Raw genomic sequence first — 25,806 nt, 5'->3', positions numbered from 1 at the left:
GTGAAGAAGGCAGCCATTTGTAACCAGAGGTACCTGATATGCCAAGAGCTGAGGATAGTATCTTGACGCAGCTGTAACCCATCTGAGGCACACTGGTTGGGAATTGCTGATCTAAGGCAGTGTTTTTCCGTCTTTTATTTTCATCATCACCTTCTGAAGGAGCCGTTTGAATCATTTTTTTTTTTTTCTAAATGTACCTACCCATGAAATTTTCATATTGCACATCTACTTTTTATCCATTTATGTACTGTATGTGTAAATGGGCTTTATAAATAAAATGAGTGATTTTTTTTCTCCCCCCAAGAACCAGTTTTCACCTCTGTTAAGAATGTATAATCTAAGCTGAGCACGTTGGCTCACTTCTGTAACCCCAGCACTTTGGGAGGCCAAGGAGGTGGGATTGTGTGAGCTCAGGAGTTTGAGACCAGCCAAGGCAATATAGTGAGACCTCATTTCTACTAAAAAAAAAAAATAATAATAATAATAGAAAAAGAAAAGAAAAATCAGCCAGACATGGTGGCACACACCCATAGTCCCTGCTACTCGGGAGGCTGAGGCAGGAGGATCACTTGAATTCAGGAGATCAAGGCTGCAGTGAGCTGTGATTGCACCACTGCATTCCAGCCTAGGCAACAGAGCAGGACCCTCTCTAAATACATACGTACATACATAATTTATTTAAAAAAGAATGCATGATCTATGGTAAAGGAAGTAGAAAATTTAGAGAGTTCGTCAGCCATTTACCACCTTGTCTACAAGTGTGTTGGGAGGGAAATGGTAAAGGTAATGCATTAGGGACTAGGGAGGTGAATACGCCTACCCTTGTTTAAATAAAAAGGTCTTCACTAAACGGGTGTTCAAATGTATTTCTTTTTAAAAATATTTAAAAAATGGAAGCTATTTCTCCTCCATCTTTTTGCATTTCTTGAAACTAAAAGAGTAATTTCTGCATGTGAGTTCTGGTAAGTTTTGAGAGGAGAACAGGTGAAAATGCAGAGGTACATAGAGATGGCAAAAATAGGTAGGGATGTAGGAAGGGGCCAGACTTACTATACTGTTGATTATAAAGATTTATTTCTTAAGAAAATGAACTTTTGCTTTGGGTTCCCTTCGGAATGTGCAAAGGAATTCTTGACAGAATTTGAAATATATTCCATGACGTTAGTGCTAAACATTTACTGGAAACATATATTTCTAAATTTAACAAAACAAAAATTTGGATTTTAAAACAGTCCCTAGATGAACCTACTGATAATTTCTTCCTACTTTCAAACTTTATTTCATCAACTGAGCTTATTCAAGCATCAGACACTTAAAATTCGGTCTTGTGGATACTGAGGAATCTCACATATTAATTAGTGTATTGACAAGTTGTTTTTACTAATGCTTTTAATTTATGTGAGACTATCTTTAGATGCTCTCCACTGGCTTTAATAACACAATTAGTCCCTGAAGACTTTAAATAATTTAAAAGAAATGTTGACAGACTAGCTTTTAGTAGAAACATAGTGTATGTCATTATAGCAAGAAAGTATTTTTTGACATTAAAGAAAACTGTTCTAAGGTAATAATTTTGTTATAGTTTAAAAATATAACCAATGATCATGATGAAACCATGAGAGGCTAAAACTTTAATTAGCCCCTTCAATAATTATGTTGTTTACTTAAAAATTTTATTCACCTTATCTGGAAAAATGATATCAGTGTCTTTCTGAAGTCTCTCATTTTCTTTTTAGTTTGGTACAATTATAACATCAGTTATGTCTGTGTTTCCTGGACTACAATGGTGATAAGGTGATAAGCTGTTTATAAGACTTTATTTATATTTATTATCATTATCTTTGTCTGTTACATGGCAACAAATAAATTATAAAAGTAGTTTTATAAAGTTTTACCAACAAATTTGTGGGTTTTAGAAGAGAGCTATGATTAATCATTAGTAGCTTTTCGTTTCAAACTCAATTCAAGGGAAGTTGCAGTTGTAGAACAGATATACTTTGGCTTAATAGCAGATGCTGTCTGTGTTTGCATTGAAGCATTCCATATCCAATAAAATACCACATAGAATATTACCCCCAAGAGAATCCCCAGAGTAACTGAAGAGGAATGCAATTTATGCATTCCTATGGAAAATATCCATCATTGAAAAACGTATCTGAATGTAATCTTCTGCTTTACATTAAGTATAGTTTTTGATATTAGATTCTTTTCCTTGTAAGTGACTATAAAGAGAAAGATTGCAAAGCTGTTTTTGCTAATTTACACCTTATTGGTTTACCCAGTAACTTTTTGTGAAAATGCTTGCATTATATAGTTAAATATTCTTGCCGCTTTCAATTTCTGAGACATTTTCATTTACCCTCACTTAGAGGTATAAACTATTGGTCTTGTTTATATGCTATTATCAGATGAGTACCAATACATGCTAATTATTCAATGTTCTGTCTAGTTGTTTGTTTGTTTATTTTTTAACGTCAGTGAGTTTAGCAGTTGATAGTCATATACCAACTGTAGCAACACTACTGTGAATAAGTTCTGATAACCCACTACCATTGGACCAGCCTCTATTCTTTTCTTTAGAACGTGAGTTCAGATGTAGAAAAATCCAGACTTTAAAAAGATAGTCACCTCTAACTTCTAGTGGAAAATTTATTGAGTAAACAGAAGGCTGTTTAATTGATTATTTAAAATATGGGTGCTAGCCAAGCTTGGTGGCTCATGCCTGAATCCCAGTGCTTTGGGAGGCCTAGGCAGGAGGATCGCTTGAGCCCAGGAGTTCAAGACTAGCCTGGGCAACATAGTGACACCCCATCTCTAAAAAAAAATTTTTTTTTTAATTAGCTGGGCGTGGTGATGCATACCTGTAGTCCCAGCTATGTAGGGGGCCAAGGCAGGAGGATTGCTTGAGCTCAGGAGTACGACGTTGCAGTGAGCCATAATGGCGCAACTGCACTCCAGCCTGTGAGACAGAACAAGACCCTGTCTCTAAAAATAAATAAATAAATAGAATGGGCACTAAATGATTTATTCTTTTTCATATATATATTTTAAAACAAAGTAGTCTGTGAATTGAAAAGCAATACAGTTTCTGGACATCGTCTGACCGATGAATTTTCCAGAAAATGTCAGGACCTACAGTTAAGAAAACGCCAAGTCAGAATCACATTATTTACATAAATTTATTATTATTGATAATAATATTTAACATTTTTAAGCCTTTACCATGTCCAGAGACTGTGCTAAACATCTTTCATGTATGCATTATTTTATTTAATTCTCTCAGCATCCTTATTAGGTGGATATTAAATTATCCTTATTTTCAGATCAGAAAATGGAAGCTCCAAGAAGTTAAATATCAGTGATGTCATAGCAAGTGACTGAGGCGATTTTCAAACCCACATAGTTTGAGCCACAGTCAGAATGTTACAGAGAACACAGCTCTGCATTTATGTTCCTTATTATTCTGTCTGGTCCATGTGACTTTTAAACACATTTTTAAAGAAATTTATTTTCCCTTATAAATTTTTTCAGAACTCCCTGGGATACATATTTTAAAATGTTTATGATGAACTGCATTTTAAATTATCTTAAGCTTTGCTTTAATGAATTTTTTATTTACTAAATGAGATGTGATGAGGAAATCATGAAGCTACATTTAGTTTAAGATCAAGACATTATAATTTCAGCCTTAAAACTATAATGTTTAAATTGCTTCATTTTTGGTCATTGGCACAAAAAGTGATCAGCCTCTCAGCTTAGAAGGGGGGAAGCTCATGCTTTTCCTGTTTCTGTACTTACATTTTTTTCTGCAATTAAAAAATACGAAATTCTTATTCCACAATAACAAATTAACACTATTAGAATTCAGTGAATGCCAAAACTTCACTAGGTATCAGGCAATATATAGGTGAAATATAGGTAATATTGACCTACATATCTTTGAACAAAATTACTCAATCTTTGTTTCTGAGTATAATGCTTATGGATACCCAAGATTAAACTGCTTAGATTTGGAGGCTGCTAGAGCTCGGTTTTTTCTTAGTAAGAAACTGGATCCTAAATATTACATCCTAAATTATTAAGCAAAGAATTAATAATCTAGCACAAGTCAGATAATCCTATTATAAAAACAAAACAAAAACAAGGTAGTTTCATCACACTTTTTTTTTTGAAGGGAAATCTATTTTGCTTCCAGGTAACTTGGATCAACAGTGGGTAATAGACCTGGCCAGAGGATTGCTGCCTTCTGATTCTCTCTGATATCATCAAAGCTTTCAACTTTTAGCACCTGGTTCAGACATCCTGTTGCAATTGTTCTCTAATTCTTCTTGTTCAGAAATCTCCTTCGCCAGTGTCTTTGGTGTGATTTAAATGGAATCCTTCATAAATTTCAGATGTCAAGTTCTCTTGATTTCATACTTCTTTCAGAGCTCATTCTTCCAACTGTTGTACCTATGTAGGCATTTCTTTGAGTATTTGTCTAAGAGTGGAATTGCTAGATTGTAGGATATGGCTATCAACAACTTTATTTATTTATTTATTTATTTATTTATTTATTTACTTACTTACTTACTTACTTACTTACTTAAGACAGGGCCTTATTCTGTCACCCAGACTGGAGTGCAGTGGCATGACCATGGCTTACTGCAGCCTTAATCTCTTGGGCTCAAGCCATCCTTCTGCCTCAGCCTTCTGAGTAGCTGCAACTACAGGTGTGCACCACCACACCCAGCTAATTTTTTTTATTTTTAGTAGAGACAAAGTTTCACTATATTGCCCAGGCTGGTTTCAAACTCCAAGGCTCAAGTGATCCTCCTGCCCCGGCTTCCCAGAGGGCTGAGATTACAGGTGTGAGCCACTGCACTTGGCCTCAACAACTGTATTACACCATGCCAAAATGTTTTCAAAAGGGATTGTAACGGTTGACATTCTTGCTAGCTTTGTGTAAGAGTTGTCATTGCTCCACGTCATTATAAATAGTTGGTGTTTTTAGGCTAAAAGTTTTTACCAATCTGATGAGTGTGAAATGATATTTATTATGCTTTTATTCGCATTTCTGCAATTACTGATTCTCTTTACATGGAGGAGTTCTTTATATATTCTGGATAGTAGTCCTTTGACAATTATATGTGTTGAAAAAAAATTCTTCCACTCTGTGGCTTGTCTTTCCACTTTCTCTATGGTGTCTTTTGATGAACAGAAGGTTTTAATTACACGGTAGTCAGATTTGTCAACTTTTTCCTTTATGGTGTATAATTTATCTGTTTTGTTAAAAAATCCTTTTTGATCCATTCTGTATCATCTTGTAAAACTTAATATGTTTTTCTTTTGCATGATGTGTTTAATTAATGTGGAATTTATTTTTGTGCATGATATGAGAGTGGAGATCAAATTGCATAGGTTTTTGGCATATTCCATAATTATCTTAGCACTACTTATTACAAGTCTATAGCACTATTTATTGATTTGCAGTTCCTCCTTTGTCATATCTCAGATTTCGTGTGTGTGTGGGTGTGTGGTTATCAAGTTAAAGAAGTCCTACTTGATTCCTCGTTTGCTAAGGGTTGTTAATGATAAATATAAAATTTTATAAATTATTCTTCATTTATTCATCCAATTACATTATTTTTTTCCTGCATTCATTTGTTAATGTGCTGAGTTGCTTTAGTTTCTTTCCAACTACTAAATCAGTCTTGCATTCCTAGGATAAATCAAATTTGATTATGATACACATTTTATGTTTTGCTGGATTTGATTTGCTAATTGGTTTAGTATTTTCAAAGTTTATGATATTCCTATATTATCTTTTTAATGCACGCACTGTCTGTAGTGATGATGTCTCTTTCATTCTTGATATTGGAATTTGTGTCTTCTATCTCTTTTTTATCTATTCGAAGAACCAGCTTTTTGTTTCATTTATTTTTCTCTGCTGTTTTTATTTTCTATTTCATTGATTTCTGTTCTTATTTTATTCCTTCCTTATGCTTTCTTGTGGTTTATTTTTCTTGGTTCTTAAGATGTGAGCCTTAGATCATTGATATGAAAGCTTTCTTCTTTCCTAATATAAGTAATGCTATGGATTGCTAAGTACTGCTTTATGTGCCTCTCACATATCTCAATATTTTATGTTTTCATTTGTAGTAAATTCAAAATACTTTCGAAATTTCCTTGTGTTTTCTTCTTTGAACTATGGGTTTTTTAGAAATGTACTGTTTACTTTCCAGATATTTGGGGGAATCCTCAGATATCTTACTTTTCTGTTATGGAAAGAGAGCATACATTGCTTGTTCCAATCATTTCTAATTTATTGAGACTTGTCTTATCGCCTGCAATATGGTCTGTCTTCATTAATGTTCCATGAGTGCATATGTGAAATGTATGCTGCTGTTTTGGGTAGTATGTTCTATAAATGTAATTTAGATTAAACTGACTGATAGTATTATTAAAGTCTTCTATATCATTGTTGATTTTTAAAATATAGTAAGTCCTCACTTAACATCGTTAATAGGTTCTTAAAACTGTGACTTTAGGTGAAACAATACATAACAAAACCAACTTTTTTCTCATCAGTGTTATAATATAATGACATTGAATGATGCTATTCTAGGAGTTGCTGTACGTCATTTCGCTTATAGTCTGTTTCCAAGAATCTATCAATGATGTTAAGTGACGACTTACTATATGTGTACTCAGTGAATGAGATACAGTGGTAAAATCTGTGTGTAAAAACAGACCTGTCTATTTTTCCTCTCAGATTTATCAGTTTTTGCTTGATGTATTTTGAAGACTTTTTTTTTTTTTTTTTTTTTTTTTGAGACAGAGCCTTACTCTGTCGCCAGGCTGGAGTGCAGTGGTGCGATCTCAGCTCACTGCAACCTCCAACTCTGGGGTTCAAGCGATTCACCTGCCTCAGCCTCCAGGGTAGCTGGGATTACTGGCACGCACCACCACAGCCAGCTAATTTTTCTGTTTTTTAGTAGACATAGGGTTTCACCATGTTGGCCAGGATGGTCTTGATCTCCTGACCTCGTGATCCGCCCACCTCGGCCCCCCAAAGTGCTGGGATTACAGGCAGGAGCCACTACTACTGGCCATCTTGACCTTCTTAAACTTTATTCAATGTTCATCTTCATCCTTGGTAATATTCCCTGTTAGAATGCCTTTTTTTTCCCTGATATTGATATAGTCACTCTCACTTTCTTTTTCTTAGTGTTTGCATGATATATCTTTTTCCATATTTTTACTTTTAATTTATGTCTCTGTCTTTTAATATATTTGTGTACCTTTTCCACTAGATCCTTTAATGTATTAATTATAATTATTTTAAATTTCTTGTTGGATGGTTTCAACACCTGATTCATCTCTGGGTCTGACTCTGATGACTTCTTAATTCCTCCAATGGTTTATATTCTTTATTGTTTTTTCCTGTCTTTTAATTTTTTAATTGAATGCTGGACATTATATATACAAGACCATTGGAGATTGAGATAAATATTATTTTTGCCTAGGAATAGGAGTTCTTTTCTTCTGCTACATCATTAGGATGGAGGATTGAGTCAATCTAGTCAGCACTTGAACTGGGTTTGTTTTTTGTGGTTATTATCATTACCTTCAGAACACCACTAACCTCAACTTTCAGGCATGCTCTGGCTACCCTGTGCTTAGTGTGAAGCTTGGAGGGCTATATGCCTGCAGCCTAGAAGGTTTAACTATCTGTGCTCTTCCTCTTCTTCCAACAGTCAGTTGCTGATGTTTCTTAGTGAAAGGCATGGGATGGGGTTTGAGATTCTCTTGCTCTTTCCTCAATCTTAGGCAGTCCTACCCTCAGCAGTTAAGAATTTGAATTTTTCAGTTTTCTTCTTAGTCACTTTTACGGCTTAACTTCTTTCTCCCATACTCTGCAAAAGGAGAAACCATTTGAGTATCCTGTCTTACCTTGGAGGGGCTTACCACTCTTTGGAATTCATTTCACATCCTGGCATCAACTCTTCTGCTTCAGATTATATGAGAGGGTAATAAGTATTTTTTCCAGTGGCTCTGTACCAATTTCTTTAGTAAACTGACAAGAAAAGTTTCTAGCCTTATCTATTTGAGCAAGTCTAGCTTATCTTCCCTGTCATTAAGGTGATAAATGTGAAGAATCTTGGTACCTAATTTTATATCTTGGTTTTGATAATGATTTTTAAAAATTACCTGCTCTGGTCTGCTTTCATACCATACAGTCAAGTTTGAAAACACAATGAATTAATCTTATCTAACAGTCACTTTATGCCTTTGGAATGTCTACTTAAACATTAAATAAATCAACATTTCAGAAGAACTCTTTATTTTGTTTTGTTGGCCCATAATGTTACATGAAGAGGGTTGCTTTTGGTTGAATTTATGCAAGTTGTTTAAAATATGAGGATTGCTACTTTGTTTTTCCTTGTGTTTCAGGTATTGGTGGTAATTTGGTGGCCATTCAGGCTAGCAGGATTTCTACCTACCTCCATTTACATAGCATTCCAGGAGAATTGCCTGATGAACCCAAAGGTTGTTACTACCCATTTAGAACTTTCTTTGGTCCAGGTATGTGCTTATGGATTTTTGCATATTTTAGATCAAGGCCTATTGCTCTCTAAGATTATAGGCAGGCAACATTTATTGAATATGTGTTTTGTGAGAGTTGCTCAACTTTCCTATTTCTGAGAGCTAATCCCAGTGAATGAAAAGGCATGTGTATCAATTCTACAGTTGCTGAGGATCTTTGTATAATGTTTCTTTGATGCCTGTTTCTGAGGTATCTTGCTTATTAGTTGTGAAAGAGCAACCTTATTTTGTGAAAGACAAAAGAATCATTGCCAGGTGATTTTGGGAGGCAGATGTACTATTTTATCTGTATTATTATTTTGGCCTTTCTAAATGTAGGCATTTGATCTCAAACAAACCAGATGAGAAGGGATAACCTCGGTTTCAAGGACGATGCATTATTTATGTGACTATGAAAAAACAAAGGCACATGATTACCAAAAAACTAAGACCATAATTTTAAACCTCACAATTCTTATCATTTTTTTCCCCGATGAAAGTAAGTGTGATTATTGACTTTTGTTTTAAAAAAAAATTTGTTATTGTTGAGACAGGGCTTTGCTCTATTGCCCAGGCTGGAGAGTAGCGGTACCATCACAGCTCACTGCACCTCAAACTCCTGGCTCAGGTGATCCTCCCACCTCAGCCTTTTGAGTAGCTGGGACTACAGGCACGAGCCACCTTGCTTGGCTAATTTTTTATTATTTTTTTATTTTTTATTTTATTTTATTTTTTATTTATTTATTGTTTTTTTTTTTTTGAGACGGAGTCTCGCTCTGTCGCCCAGGCTGGAGTGCAGTGGCCGGATCTCAGCTCACTGCAAGCTCCGCCTCCCGGGTTTACGCCATTCTCCTGCCTCAGCCTCCTGAGTAGCTGGGACTATAGGTGCCCGCCACCTCGCCCAGCTAGTTTTTTGTATTTTTTAGTAGAGACGGGGTTTCACCGTGTTAGCCAGGATGGTCTCGATCTCTTGACCTCGTAATCCACCCGTCTCAGCCTCCCAAAGTGCTGGGATTACAGGCTTGAGCCACCGCGCCCGGCCAATTTTTTATTTTTTGATTTTTTGTAGAGATGAGGTCTCACTATGTTGCCCAGGCTGGTGTTGAACTCCTGGCCTCAAGCAATCCTCCCACCTTGGCCTTCTAAAGCTCTGGGATTACAGGTGTGAGCCACAGTGCCTGGCGATTATTGACCTATGAATGAAGATCAGAAATGGCTACCCTTTTAATACCAGTGATAGAAGTCTAAAGAAATTAGTAAAACTAAAACATTCTTGTACTTTAAGAACTTTATATTTTCTCTTTTGTTTTCCCTCTGTTTTTATGATAGATATTAAAGTGTGACTGATGTTCTTCATAGCAAATTTTTATCAACCACCTTTCATTTAATTAACATATATAGTGGAAATTTCAGAGAATGAAATGAATTGTAACTACTTGAAATTTATTTTTGGCAATCAAATTTCATGTGATAGTATGAAGTATAGTAACTAGAAAGTAATCCTCAAATTTTAATAACTATGACCTATTATTAACCAAAATATAATTTCGTTTTAATTACTTTTACATTTTATATTACAGGAGTAAATAATAAGTCTGCTCAAGTTCTGCTGCTTTTAGTGATTCCTGGACATTTAATTTTCCTCTACACTATTCATTTGATGAAAAGTGGTCATACTTCTTTAACTATAATCTTCATAGTAGTGTATTTATTTGCTGCTGTGCTACAGGTAAGAGTTAAAACTTCTTGAAACCTCTTTTATGCTGAGACTGCTGTAAAAGTACAACTATGGGAATCTAAAAACACATGACATATTTTACCGTCTCAAAAATCAACTGAATATCTTCATATTGATTTGATCTTCTTAAAACCAATAAACAATTTTTTGTTAGTCATCAATATTTATATTATTAGGCCCGTGTAAACATTGTTTATTATAGAGTCAGTTAATTTCACTATGACTTACATTTACTTTTCTTGTATTTTCTTTCCCATGGGGCTAATAATCATATCTCTTTGCATTTGCATCATTTTCCATAAACCCATCTTTAATTTTTACCAATGGTTCTAGTTTTATTTTGGCTTCCTGGGCATGGCTTCTTGCTAAACTTTGTAGATTTGGTACCTTCTTCAGTGAGGTAAGTCCTAATCCCTTAAGAGATGGATTCAAATAGTTCTTTGAAGAGATAACATTTATCATTTGACTTTCAAGGAGTTTAGCATGTAGGAATGGGGCTAGAAGGTAGGTATGTAGACATTATTCCACTCAAAAGAAACTACATTGATGAAAATGATGATAATGAAATTAGTTGGCATTTATAGGGTTTCCTATATACTCAGAAGCATTATAAGTGCTTTATATGTATTGATTCATTCAATTCTCACAAAATGCTATGAGATTTGTTCTTTTGATATAAATCAGCGATTTTCAAAGTGGGATACACACAGAGCAATGCATCATGTGGAGGAAGAAAAGATTAAAACTTCATTTGTTTAAAGTATCTTTTTTCTTCTATTTTTGTGTTTGCTTAGTAATAAATATATTTTAGCACAATGTTAAATAAGTATACCAAATATTTTATACTGAGAGAGCTGCATAATCTAAAACTTTTTGGAGATTACTGAGTTAAAACACAGAGGTGAGAAAGCACAGGGCTTATACAAGGTAAAATAATTCATATCTAGGATCTAACAGACAAGATAAAGTTAAGAAGGTTGATTAAGGCTGGTGTAGAAAAGGCCTTAAATACAAGGGAAATTAGAATCTATTCTTAAAATAACAAAACCCTTACAACTTGACATTGTTAACTTGTCTGTTATGCTTCATAGTGCCTTAGATTTTACTGACAGTCACCTATCGAATAATTAATTAATTTATTCATCCAGTAAACTTTCATGCTACTAGATAGAGGGATGGCTTTTAAATCCCGGGAGGAATAAGTTCAGACTCCGTACTCAGGTCTCATAGTCTAGAGGGAAGGCCACTACATGAACAAAGAATTATAATGTACTATAATGTAAGTACTGAGTTTAGCTCTAAACGAAGTGCTTTCAGAGTTTGAAAGAAAAAGCAAGTACCTCTACCTGGGGAGTAATATTTTTCTACTGTTCAGTAGGGACAAAACTTATAGCAAATGGCTACTTTTATTGCTGTATATTATATGGTCATTTATTGTCATATATGTTTGATGCTGTTCTCTGTGTAACTATTGTGAAAAAGATGCATTCTTCAATCCCAGGGGAAATATTCAGAAACTAGTGTTTGATTTGCTGATAAACAAGCCATTGCTGGAGCATATTCCTATTTGCAACTCTACCTCTTAGCCTCATGGATTATTTGACATTTATGTTTATGGTTCTGTGCCAACATACTATCATGCAGCATTTCACTTAAGTCAATGAAGGATATAAGTAATTTTTCTAGTTTATTAAAAAGTTTCAACATATATCCACTGTGTACCTACATGCCTTTTAAACCTCTGTTCTAAATTCTCACCAGTGAAAGTTGAATAACTAGAATTGAGAAAAGAGTAATTATTAGTCTCTCTGTGTCTCAGTTACCCCCTCTGTAAAATGGGAGAGGTTGTACTATCTACCAGACAGGCTGCTTTGAAGATTAAATGAGTTACTTATATAAAGCGTGTTTATAGTAGATGCCATGTAAGTGTTAGATGATGCTATTGTTGTTGTTATTAAAGATAGTATTATAGGCTGGGTGTGGTGGCTCACGCCTGTAATCCCAGCACTTTGGGAGGCCGAGGTGGGTGGATCACAAGGTCAGGAGTTCGAGACCAGCCTGGCCAAGATGGTGAAACCCCGTCTCTACTAAAAATAAAAAATTAGCCAGGCGTGGTGTCACACACCTGTAGTCCCAGCTACTTGGGAGGCTGAGGCAGGAGAATCCCTTGAACCCGGGAAGCGGAGGTTGCAGTGAGCCGAGATCACACCACTGCACTTTAGCCTGGGTGACAGAGCGAGACTCCATCTCAAAAAAAAAAAAAAAGATAGTATTATAAGTGGTGTGTTATTGGTTCAGAATGACAACTGGAAACTACACTGTTGATTGAATTTTCTTATGTGTCTTTTATAACTTTAATTTTTATGGGCTTTGCTTTTCATTTTTCCCCCAAGAATCAGATATTCACCAGAGTAGATCTTTGCATTTGCAGCCTGACATTGTGCATTTTCTAATGGAATAGCTTAGAATAGGTTGTAAATTCTTAGATCAAATCTACATGTTCTGACACTAGTATACACATAAGCACATGCACACACACCTCTTTAAGGTTTAGGTAAAAGATCTTGACCTTCCCCACCTGGCTTCAGTCAGTCCAAAGATGAACAGAATGAAGAAATAACTCCTTAAAGACAAAGAATCTTTGACCACTTAGAACTTACCTTTTAATATTCTTTACTAGATTGTCTTCCTTTTTTGATCTAGGTTAAATTTATATTCAAAACCTTGGTCCAAGCTCTTATGCGAATACTTCAGTTCATGCCACTCTTCTCATCCCTAAACTCTCTAATTTGATTGGATATTCTATAGTGCAGTTTTCCAATGCATGCTGAATTTCTCCCCATCTACATTCCTACCTTCTTGAGGGTTGAGACCATGCCTTTCCCTTTGGTATTCCCCACAGGACATGATATAGTGGCTGTTTTTATAAATTACTGTTGTTTTATACTCTTCAACAGACTAATACTCTTTGGGGAGCCTCCCTGCTAATTCCCCAGCCCACTAAATGAAGGAAATCTATTTGAAGGAACCTTCATATTGCACTTATTATAATGACATAGTAACAATCATTTGCAGCACTTTTGCATTTACTCAGATATCATCTCTTCCTGGAAGCCTTTCTTGAATATCTGATTTTCTCTGAATTGCCTTACTCTCTATTTCCCAAAGTACCCTGTGAATACTATTATCCTAGCATTTTCCATATTATATTGATGTTATCTATAATATTTATTGTGTCTGTCTCACCCATTCTAGAGATAGGTTCTTTGTTTCGCTCATTTTTGTATCTCCAGCACCCAGCCCTGTCCCTAGTGCTCAATTAATGTTTGTTAAAACTGAATGACTATATCTTGCCAGCTTCATCTCCTTCAGTGGAAGGAGGAGAAAATTTTATAACTGTATTTAAGTATGAGAAATCACAGAAGAACTAAAAAAATCTAGATTTTTATTCTCCTTGTCTTCAATTAACACCAGTTTCCTCTCTTTCACTGACATAGATATCCAAAATAAAAGCAATAAAAAATGAAACACAATCCCACAACTTCCAACAGTGATCAGTTAAAATTGTAAGGTTTTACTGAGATGTTTGGAGATGAAATAACTTGATTTCTTGGGAAGTAGAAGTGTAAGGGTAAAACTGATCATGAGTTGATAATAGATGAAGCTCAGTGATGGTTCCTGAGAGTGGGGTTAAGTTATACTATTCTACTTTTGTATATGTTTTAAGTTTTCCTTAATAAGGACTTTTTAAAATAAAACTTTCAAATTTTAGATGTTAGTATAAGATTTTTTTCAGAGTATATCATCTCTCAATTTTGGTCTTGTAGCTGAATGGGTATTTCTTACTTCAAATGAAAAGTAAAAAGTCAACTTAAATTTGAAATTCTCTGGCATTGAAATGGCTGAGTTAGTTTCTTGTTTTGCCCTTGGCACACACTAGCTCCCATTTTTTGAAATTATTTTTTAAATTTAAGAAAAACTACTTATATGTCACAAATTACATTGTTTAGGGGTATTTATTATGTGTCTTGCAATTAGAAGGAAGCTATCAAATGTGATTTTGTTATGTGATGTTTAGGCCACTGGACCACAGTCACAAGATGTGATGGGTTATACTCTATTCATGTTCTTGCCCAGTCCCCAAGAGCAATCAGAGTAGCTAGACCGTGTCAAGACCACAGTAATGTGCTAAGAGACATTCCTATTTGACATACCTCCAATCACATGGCTTTTTGAGTTTATTTTTCTTCAACAGTAAGGACGGGTTGGTACCCAGCTAACCATCTTGATCCATTATACCTTTTATACCATCAGTCAGCTTTTATAAGACTACCAGCTGTGCTTAAGGCACTATTGTTTGTTTTAGAATATAATTTTTTTATTTATGCCAACTAGCACATTGAACCCACAGCTTTGATTTCACAGAAGCAGAGTATACTTTACAAATTTTGACATGTTTCTTGGGTTCTTTCTCTCTAAGCAGCGATTTTCCCAGTCTTCACATCTACTTATTTGGATGCTCCATTGACTGCTCAAAGCCTGTTAACTTATGAACTCAAAAGCATAATATAGGATTCCAAGTTAGGATGGGCATTGTTAGCCTTCCTTTTAAGATGTAACAAAGGGAATCTTACTGTCATTTTCAGGGTTTTCTGTTTATATGCCTTATGCCCTACAGTATTCTTCAAAGACTAGTCCTTTGACAGCATAATAAACCTGAGGAGGTACAAAGAAAACTCTCAATTAAATAAGCATACTGACAATCTCTTGAGTAAAGAAGGAACAGCAGTACATCTTGGTTTGTTTCACTGTTTAATTTAAGGCTTCTATTAGTTGTTCCCCTTTGTGTTAGAAATCCTAAATATATATCCTCTGTCTATGAAAAAACAAAAACATAAACATGTCATCTTGTCAGCTGACATATCCTACAAGAGGCAAAAAGATTGCCCCTAGAAAAACTGAAAGAGGAGGCTGGGCACTGTGGCTCACACCTGTAGTCCCAGCACTTTGGGAGGCTGAGGCGGGTGGATCATGAGGTCAGGAGTTCAAGGCCAGCCTGAACAACATGGTGAAACCCCATCTCTACTAAAAATACAAAAAATTAGCAGGCATGGTGGTGCATGCCTATAATCCCAGCTACTCAGGAGGCTGAGGCAGGAGAATCTCTTGAACCCGGGAGGCGGAGGTTGCAGTGAGCCGAGATCACACCACTGCACTCCAGCCTGGGTGACAGAGCGAGACTCTGTCTCAAAAAAAAGAAAACCTGAAAAAGTAGAAAAAAAGACTATAATTAGATGGGTGATCACAAATGTAAATAAATCTATTACTATTCAAATCTCATTATTCTTATAATCCACTATTTTACTCATTTGATTAAAAACAATAACCCCTTTTATTTTACTATTATAGTTTTGTTTTATTATGATGATTATGTAAATATGAAGAATATAAATATGTTTTCTGCTGTAAAATATCCCAGTGGGAAAAGAAAAATGAGACTTCTCTAGCCCTTAAATTCAATAGCCCTATTCTATTGAATTCCAACAAGGTATTTGTTAATATAATTAGTAAACAATGAATTAAAACTATTTCTAAATGAAATGTTGAATTCTCTATTTTAGGCAATTATTGTTTCTTACAGAAAATCAGATTATTAAGAACTCTACTAAAATTCTAACAGCACCAAATTCCATGGGAAATTTCTTTTGAAAGTTTAGTTGTAGAAAAACTTTGTTTTTGGCTATATCTGTGTTTTCACCTGGGAGAAACAAATGTTTTCTTTAAAGGGTAGAATGACAACAAATTCTCAATACATAAAGTTGAGAATTGTAAATATCAGGATTGTATCAAGCATATAGTACATATAGTGTGCCAACTACTGTGCTAGTCACTGTACAAAAGATTGTCCCTGCCCTTAAGAATCTTCTCTTAGCTGTAGATTAGATTGAAATGCATGAAACAGCTAGAGAAGAGCCCGAGACTTACTTCCTTATAACAATACAGTCTTTTTCTTCTGTAACTTCAGAATAAATTAAATTTTGTGCCTATGCATAACTTTCATTCTTTGAAAGTGCTTTAATAGATTCTTTTTGGAGGGAGGAGATCAGACAACATAAGTTTTAACCACTGAGAAACTCAATATCAACAAATATAAAACTGAGCCTGGCAAAATGGTGATGTTCATACTTCTTATTAATGTAATTTTAAAAACAGAAGTCTCATTAGTTTTTGCTATTACTTTCAGTAGGCAATACTTGTTTTTGACTTTTATACATACATGCAAATTGCACCATCTCATATTTTCCAACAGATTCATATTCTCAAGAAAAAAAATCTTGTTCTCAGCAAAGCCCAACCACAAATAAATGCCCCTCATGACAAAACTTATAATCAGCATATTAACTAATAAACTTCCTAATAAGTATTTCTGTTTTATAAATAAAGCTCCTGGTTGTTGAACATGTGTTTGTAATATGAATATACCTACAATACTAATAGTGCAGATTAAGAGCAAACATGTTCCATTGCTCATCCAGTAGAACATGCTTGGAGCAGAAATACAGCCAATGACCTCTACATACTTACCAGAAGGAGCATTGACAGTATCCTCATTCTGAAGTCATGTTCACATGATTCAATATTATTATCTTAACTACAAAGACATAAAAATAAATTTTTCCACATAAGAAAAATATAAGCCAGACTGTCTGTCATCCATACATCACATACGAAGGGGAAAAGATAAGCTCCCAGTAAGCAGAGCATTGTAGAAAGATCAGAGTCTTCAGAGTCACACTTGAGTCTGAATTTCTGCTTTGCTACTTAACCTCTTGTAACCTTATTTTTCCCCTACATCAGAGGCTAGAAATGAGGGCTGAGATAATATATATATTGGTAGAGTGCCTGGAACATAGTAAGTTTCCAATAATGGTAGTAGCTGCAGTTTATCATGTTTATTGTCATCGGCCTCATTTTTTTCTTTCCCTCAGTGTTATAGCTGGTTATTCAGTTCCCTGAGCGCCTTCTCGCTTCTTTACCGCTCACCTTCCTTTTGGCCCCTGTTCTTTACTGCAGAACTCTTCTTATTCTCTGATGACTGCCCTAAGCTTCACATACCACGCTTTCATTGCTTATTTCCAGACTGATATCTCCAGTCTGGACTCCTGTTCTACATCTCCAGTTAAATGTTGAAGAGACATCTCACACCCAACACATCCCAAACTAAATTCCTTATATCCCCCGTAACTTTTCCCATTCCAGGGAGGTGGTGAGCTTGAAGCCACAAGTAGGGACAATAAAAAAGGAAATTGACCAGCCTTAGATACACAAGCAAGGATCCCCTAAATCCCTCAGCCCTTGACCCCAGAAAGTCCCTCTGGGATAAGGAGAGCTTTACTCCCACAGATTCTGTATCTCATGTGTTCGGGTGCCCCAAATCCTGACCATCATAGTCTTCATGATTGTCTTCATACTGGTGAGTCCATGCAGTCTAATAGGAAGACTCCTGGATGAGGAATAAGTATTTCTGGGTTCTAATTCGAGTCTCTTCTTAACTCTCTGACTTTTGCTAAGTCACAACGCTCTCTGTGACTTAATTTCCTCTGTGATTTAATTAACGGGGAGCTGTTAATAATTAAGGTGGCAAGCATAAACCATTACTTAGCTGGGCAAACTAGGAAGTATAGTGACCCTAGTTATCACTCAAATCCCTTCCTGCATTCATGATATATGATTTTATGAGTTGCCATTCCTACAGTACAGATGATGTGTTACAAAACCATTGTTGTACATGACTAGTAAAATATATGTTAATATTAAAACAGTCTGGTAATTAAAATAGTCTTAATATTAAAATCATCTGTTGTTACTACTAGACTAATATTAAGTCAAATTGGCTTTTATGGATTAACCAGAAAACCCAGGCAATACTTAAAACATTGTTTTCCTGAAAACAATTGTATTCCAAGTCTAAATAGCTAATTTTAAATTCATCTGTTGAGTTAGAAGCTATCAATTTTTAAATTTGTTTGACCTAAAACAATCTCCTTCAGGTTTCCAGATGGACTTCTTGGTTCTGTTGTCTCTGTACTTTACCTGTAAAGTGTATATTCACCTATTTCTGCCATCATTTGATTTATTATTTTATAGTGTTCAGTTGTATCTTCTCTTGGTCTATAACTTTTTAGAGGAAAATGGTACTGCTTCAGTTATATATAAGCCATTTTATATGCTTCATCTAAATTGTTTCTTCTGAAAGTTTTTGATCTCTAACATTTCCCCTCTTGCAACTGGAGCCACTTTTCCAATCTACATATGAGTTTCAGAAATAAAAATGGCAAAAATTTGTATAGTATTTATCATGAGCCATGCACTGTTCTAGGCACTATGTATATGAACTGATTGAGTCCTCACAACAGCCCAGTAAGGAAGGTTCTGTTTTCATTTCCTATTCACAGATGAGGCAGTTGGCATAGAAGTTAAGTGATTTGTCCAAGTCCACACAGCAAGATGGAGACTGGCTCGAGTCTACATTCCTAACCACTGTGTTTTATAAGAATAGGTTCGGGGCTGGGCGCGAGGCTCACACCTGTAATCCCAGCATTTTGGGAGGCCAAGGCAGGGGGATCATCTAAGTTCAGGAGTTCAAGACCAGCCTGGCCAAAATGGTGAAACCCCACCTCTACTAAAAATACAAAATTAGCTGGGCGTGGTGGTGCATGCCTGTAATCTCAGCTACTGTGGAGGCTGAGGCAGGAGAATCACTTAGAACTCAGGAGGCAGAGGTTGCAGTGAGCCGAGATCATGCCACTGTACTCCAGCCTGTGCAACAGAGCAAGACTCTGTCTCCCCAAAAAAAATTTTAAAAATGATGCATTGTTTGGCTCTTATTGAGGATCATAGTTTTTAGGACTTCTAAAGATTTATAGCTGCCTCTTCTCTCTGGTTTCATTAGATCTTCAACTTCTTCCAGCCAGGCATATTGCCCCAGAAGGATATTCATTCCACAGGATCCACATGGAATCAATGCCTACTGAAGTCAAGTAGGAATCCATTCCAAGCACATAAATAACTCCTGAATTTTCTGAGAGAAGGACAAAGTACTATGGAAGTTCGATAGTGGGAGAGTTTTTTCTGTGTGAGGAGGGAAGTTTTATAGTGGATAACATTTTGCTTTGTTGGAATCCATAGAAAATGCCATTTCAGCTAAAAGGAGTAGCATTAGGCAAATGAGAAAAACTCAGGGTATTTGAGGAAAACAGCAAGAAATTTCCTGGAATTAAAAGGAGTGATGAAAAATAAGGTTAGAAAGTACAGGTTGCAGCAAGATCATCAAGGAGCTTAAAGAACAGACGATAAAGAGTTTAGTTTATTCTATAGAATGGTGATTTTCAACTATTTTTCCACTCCCAACAAACTTGAGAGATCTGACACATTCATCTGATGCAGTGTGAGATAATTTATAGGGCTTGGGCTCTGGCTTCCACCATCAACTACCTGCATCAGCTTAGGCAGTCACTGCTCAGGCAGTGACTTCCCACCTGTAGAAAGGGGCTAAGACTAGACCAACCTTGTGGGTTGTTATAAGGTTGAAATAATGCATTTAAGGTGCTATTATTTTCATCATTATTGTCTTTTTTTTATTATCAACATCATCATCATCATCAATAGCTGTGGATTACTGGGACGGTGACTCTCTGAGGGTGGCAGTGGAGCAATCAGAACCTATGAAACCAGCTTTAAGAGCCTCTACCTTGATTCTGATACCTTACTCCATTCCTTGGAGTCACTCTTCCAGATAAGGAAGAATGTAGCCATATGGTAACAACATGACTATAATTGGAATCCCAGGATAACCACCCGGTAGCTGAGCAAGTTAATTAGCCTAGCCTCAGGCAAGTTACTTTATTCCTTGGAGTCTTATTTTCTTTGCATATAAAATAATAAGGCTTCCTTTTTGCACAGCAGTTATAATATTTAAATACTTGACACACAGTAGGCCCTCATTACATGATGCGGTTGTGTCTTTTTTTTTTTTTTTTTAATCATGATGCTAATTCAAACCCTATTCCCAGATGGCATCTCAAAAGAAAAACCTAAGCAACCAGGAGGTTTAAACAGGTTACTTAATCTTCACATTTCTTCTCACTCCTCAGGATTTAATTCTACCAGATTCTAACTGAAAGTAGGATCTCTTTATTTTTTCTATGTGACTGTTCTGCCTCTGTCTCTTAATTGGTTTCTCTGTCAGCTTGGGTTGAAGGAGAAGTATAAAGAGAATGATAAAGGAGATGTGAAGGGAAGACCTATAGTTCCTAGAATTTTTTTTCTAGCTGTAAAAACAGCTACTTTAACTTTTGGAGTTGATCAATGTGGTTACCTTAAGATAAGAAGTTGAAGCAAGCGAATTTTTGAGATGATTTTTTGACAGCCTTGTGATTGCATTTGTGTTATGTTGTAGTGTGATTACGCTATTACAGCTTGGTTTGTAAGGTCTCAAATTGAGACACCTTTCTAAATCCATATTTATGGTTAATTCTTTAGAGAGGTATGCTTGGGCTCCAGGCCAGTGATGCACAGAAGATGAAATGACTGTCTGCCTTATTGGAAGCACAGCATGCTTGATTCCTGTGTAGCGAGGCATTGGGAAAGAGAGCTCTTTTCAGTCTTGTCAAGCCTGATGAAGGTGAAGGTAGAACCAGGGAAGCTGAGCCATCTTTTCTGAAGTATTCTGCTTAGGACATTGCTTCCTGTGCTCTGAATCCTGCTGACATTGCAGATATGATATAGCGGAATTTTCACATCATCTACAAAAAAATCTTATAACATAACTGAGTGAAACCACTTAATTGAAAAGCATAAAAATAATTACTCAGGAAATTTGCCAGAATAAAATCTGGGTTGATTTGTGACCCTAGAATATTCATCCCCCACCCCCCACCAAAAAAAAAAACCAAAAAAATGATTCTATAATTGAAAATGTTTAGCTATTTTTAAGAATAGATATTAGCATAATACCACTTTTTAATTTGAAAGCTAAACATCCGTATTAGTTCAGCATAACAAAGGTAATTAAATTATATTTTTGTACTATCTAGGAAAATGTATTAAAGCAAAAAGTTTCCAAAGATTTTTGCATTTATTAAAAGGGAAGCTTAAAGGGTATCAAAGGATGGTGAGACCGTCACTCAGTATCTGAAATAAAAAGACAAAGCTGAATTTTTACTTACTGTTGTAACGGAGTTATACTGGGATCAGGCACAAGCAGAGCCAACTATTGATCTTCTGTAGGGTTTTAGAGAAGCATGGCTTCAGGAACCGGCAAATGTTCAAAAGCACGTTTGGACTACTGTCATCTGTAGAAGTATGATTACTTGGGTATGACCGTTGGCCCTCAGAGGTACGTTTATTGGAATGGATTAGTTCCTAATTGGCTGCTTCAGGAACAAGGACTATCATTGATTGGCTAACTTCTAAAGCGTGTTCAATGAGGCACGTTTATTGATTGAATGAATTTAAAACCAGTTTTGGTGGCTACTTGTTACTGTGGCTAAAGAACAATCAGTCTTTTCCAAGGAGTGTGGAAATTTTTTTATTCTTAGTTCTCACTTTTGCTCTTCACTCAGGAGAAATAATTAAGAATTATCCAGACATTCAACTCTGTTGTTGATTCTCCTTAAAGATGAGATTTCAGTGTAGAGAACTCTTTTCAGTTTAAGTGTCAATCAGCATGATTTCATATTCTATTTATCTTTGAATCATTTGTTAAACCATCTGCTGGGACAATAGTTGTGCAGAAGCATTTGAGACTGGACAATAAGCATTAAGTGACTGTAAGACAAACAAAAATAATGAGAAATATTTTAAGAAGGGACAAGAAGGCACATCAGTACCAAGACATAAGATTTTTGAGGCCCGACCAAGAAAACAAGTCTGTATGTTTCTCCAGGTAGCTTGGCTGCCTTTTTTTTTTTTCTTTTTAGCTTAGATATAGATTGCTTCGTTTCATCTGTAAAGTTAGTTCAGGTATAGCGTGAAGTGTTAGCAATGTTTTAGGTTGCCCAAGAGAAAATACAACACCATTGTATTATCTATAGCTGTAACAATTAACTATAACTATTTGAGTTAAGGAAATTAAATTGTTCCCCTAGGGCTTGGACTGTGTTATTTACTGTATCAGTCAAAGTGAGAGGAAAATCTTCATGGACAATTTTGAATTGTCAGTTCGAATTGTCCAGTTGACTGTCCTGTTGATGAGGTTGATATTTTTAGGCATTTGTTCCACTAGTTACTATTTTCCCAGAAAGGACTCTAATGAGACATAATCCATCCAAGGCTACTGGGAGTCATATCCTTGGATTGGCTTAATAGTTCTGCAGAACAATTAGTCTGTTCCTGGATTGGCATTAAAGAAACTAATTCCTACATAGGAAGAAAGAGCCAGGAATTGTACAAGAGAGATAATCTGTAAAGACAGGAATGCAAAGGAGTGTGACATAGAAAAATTTTGTTCTAATGGTCATGGGTGGAATCTGTCTACTTTATGTAGTCATCTCTTTGTTCTGAGAATCTTAGGTTAATAGTCATTTCCCACAGATCATCTGCTTCTGAAGGTATGCTGAAGAACCTCAGTTTGTGTTCTCTGATGAATTGTTACTTTTTAGCTCTGTCAAAGTCTCTTTCATTTTCCAGAGGATAGCAGAGGATGTGGCCAGTTCAGGCTCATCCAGGGATTCTGTTTTATTCATCACTGAAGCTTCAGCACCCAACCCTCTGCTTGGCACATAAATATTTATAAAATGAATATTGTTTTGTATTATTTGTGAATTATTTTAGGCATTTCAGTTATATTTCTTCCTTTCGATTCTGATATCCCATTGAAAGCAATAACTATGTCTTATTCTCTGAATGCTCCAGGAATGTCATCACGCTGTTTTCTATGTTAGATATAAATAAGTATTCATTAAATTAGATATATTAAGTGTACTTTGTATGAGTAATAGGGAAGCACCTGACAAGGTTCTCTATCTGAAAGAGGTAACAGATCAGTTGGAGAGATTAAACTTACACCCATAAACAATTTGGAAGTATATTTTTAAAAAGTAAAATTACATTCTCAACAAGTGTAATAAAATATTCTATGAACGACTACAGTGATATGTTGCTTAACAATGGGGATACAATATCTAAACTTAGAAACGGTGCAGTAGAAGTACGGTATTGGAATCTTACAGAACCACCATCATCTATGTGGTCCATTGTTAACAGAAATGTAATTATTTGGAGCATGACTGTAGGTATTTTAACATCATAGCCAGTTTAGAATGCTAAACTTTACATTTGGCAGGTCATGGTGGTTCACGCCTAAAATCCCAACATTTTGGGAGACTGAGGTGGGAGAATCGCTTGAGGCTGGGAGTTTAAGACATTTTATATTTTTTAAGACATGGGGAGACCCAGTCTCTACGGAGACAGAGAGAGACAAAGAGATTTTAATTTTATGATTGAAAGTAAATAGGCTGAGCTTGGTGGCTGACACCTGTAATCTCAGCATTTTAGGAGGCTGAGGCGGACAGATCGCTTGAGCTCAGGAGTTCAAGACCACCCTGGGCAACATAGTGATACCCCATCTCTTAAAAATGAAAATGAAAATTTAAGAAAAGAAAAGAAAGTGAAGTACTATTACACTATATACATCAGGGATAATGAATGATCTACAACTCTATACAACAATGTAGTAAATCTCACAAACATAAGGTTAATCAAAAGAAGCCAGACACAAACTACATATTGTATGATTATAGTAAGTACAAAGATAGGCATAAAAGGTTTTTTGAAAGTAAATGAAGTTTGATAACTAACTTCTGCCAGCATAAGAACTAATATAATGTAGGAAATAATAGTTTGTGCCTTCTAATTTGAAAACTAACTGGTAGGTGATCAGGCTCATTCTTTTTTCCCCATTTGATAAGCCCTGTTTTTAAATACTTTATTTAGAAGGAGAATATGAAGAAATATTAAGTGTTTATTAACTGCCAATCTGTATTTTATTTACATTATCTCATTAATCCTTTCAGCAGTCCTCTGAAATGTGTGTCATCTCCCCTACTTTCCAAGTGAAAAATCTGAGAAAACTGAAAACTTAAAAAATTTGCCCAAAGTAATACACAGTCAGCCCTCAACATCTGTGAGTTCCACATACGTGTATTCAACTAAACTTGGATCAAAAATATTCAGGAAAAAAATTCCAGAGTTCCAAAAACCAAAACTTGAATTTGTTTCACACTACATTGAATCCTCGTGAGTGAAGTGATGTGTGAAGCCAATCTCCATGGATATAGAGGGACAACTGTAGTAGTTAAGTGGTAAACAAGATTTAAGCTTAGACTTATATTACTCCAAAGCTTATGATCTACCTCCCCAATCACAGGAGATAAGTAAAAGGATTGAGAACAATCTGGTTAATTCCATTATTTGGTAATGGGAAGTGACAGGAAGAATTTCTGTACTCTAGGGTAGGGGTCACAAACTTTTTCTGTAAAGGGCCAGATAGTAAATATTTTAGGCCTTTAGGCCATATAGTCTTTGTCACAAGTACTCAGCTCTGCCATAATAGTGAAAAAGTAGTCATAGATGATATGTAATTACATAAGCATGGCTATGTCCCTATAAAACTTTGCTTATGGATACTGAAATTTGAAATTCATATAATGTTCATGTGTCACAAAGCAATATTCTTCCTTTGTTTTTTTAAATGTTAAAAACTAAAATTATTCCCATCTTGTGGGCCATATAGGGCTAGATTTACCCTACAGGCTATCATTAGGTGACCCTGGCTACAGGCTGTTGCTTGGAGGGTTGCACACTGCTACTCAACATACAAAGACGAAATCTGCAATCTACCAAGACAATTAAAAAGATCGACATTAAGGCATACTTTATATAAAGTACACCCATGTTGACATATGCATACACCCATGTAACGACTACCATAATCAACATATAGAATATTACCTTCACCTCCAAACCGTTTCCTCATGCTCCTTTGCAGTCAGTTTCCCTCCATGCCAGGCACTAGGCAACCACTGGTTTCTTCTCTGTCACTATAAATTATATTTCCCTCTTCTAGAATTTTATATAATCAATCTAAGTATGTACTCTTTGTTTCCTCCTTTTACTCAACGTAATATTTTGAAACTTATCCATATGGTTACATGTATTAGTAATTTAATTCTTTTTATTGCTGAGTAGTATTCCATTGTATGAATAAATCATAACTGGTTTATCCATTCATCCGTGAGTGAACATTTGGTTTGTTTCCAGTAGGGGCTATTATGCATGAAGCTGCTATGAATATTCATGTACACATTTTTGTGCAGATATATTTTCATTTCTCTTGGGTAAACACCTATAGTAGAATTTTTGGGTCTTATGGAAGTAAATGTTTAACTTTATAAGAAACTGCCAAGATGTTTTCCAAAATGATTATACCATTCTGCATT

The 25,806-nt window shown here is 35.5% G+C and overlaps 1 protein-coding gene across 2 annotated transcripts in view; it reads left to right on the top strand.

Annotated features, from left to right (window-relative positions):
* The window catches only part of SLC41A2 (solute carrier family 41 member 2), a 143,654-nt gene that overhangs the window by 94,238 nt on the left and 23,610 nt on the right, over window positions 1-25,806 (top strand). For both annotated transcript variants that reach the window (XM_023192081.2, XM_023192145.2), the window contains exons 9-10: window positions 8,437-8,568; window positions 10,149-10,297. In XM_023192081.2, coding sequence (XP_023047849.1) covers window positions 8,437-8,568; window positions 10,149-10,297 — 281 coding nt within the window. The remainder of the gene's footprint in view (window positions 1-8,436; window positions 8,569-10,148; window positions 10,298-25,806) is intronic.

Source organism: Piliocolobus tephrosceles, chromosome 10 (genome assembly GCF_002776525.5).
Source record: "Piliocolobus tephrosceles isolate RC106 chromosome 10, ASM277652v3, whole genome shotgun sequence".
Classification (NCBI taxonomy): domain Eukaryota; kingdom Metazoa; phylum Chordata; class Mammalia; order Primates; family Cercopithecidae; genus Piliocolobus; species Piliocolobus tephrosceles.
The sequence above is the reverse complement of the archived record's forward strand: the minus strand, read 5'-3'. Positions and strand labels throughout refer to the sequence as shown.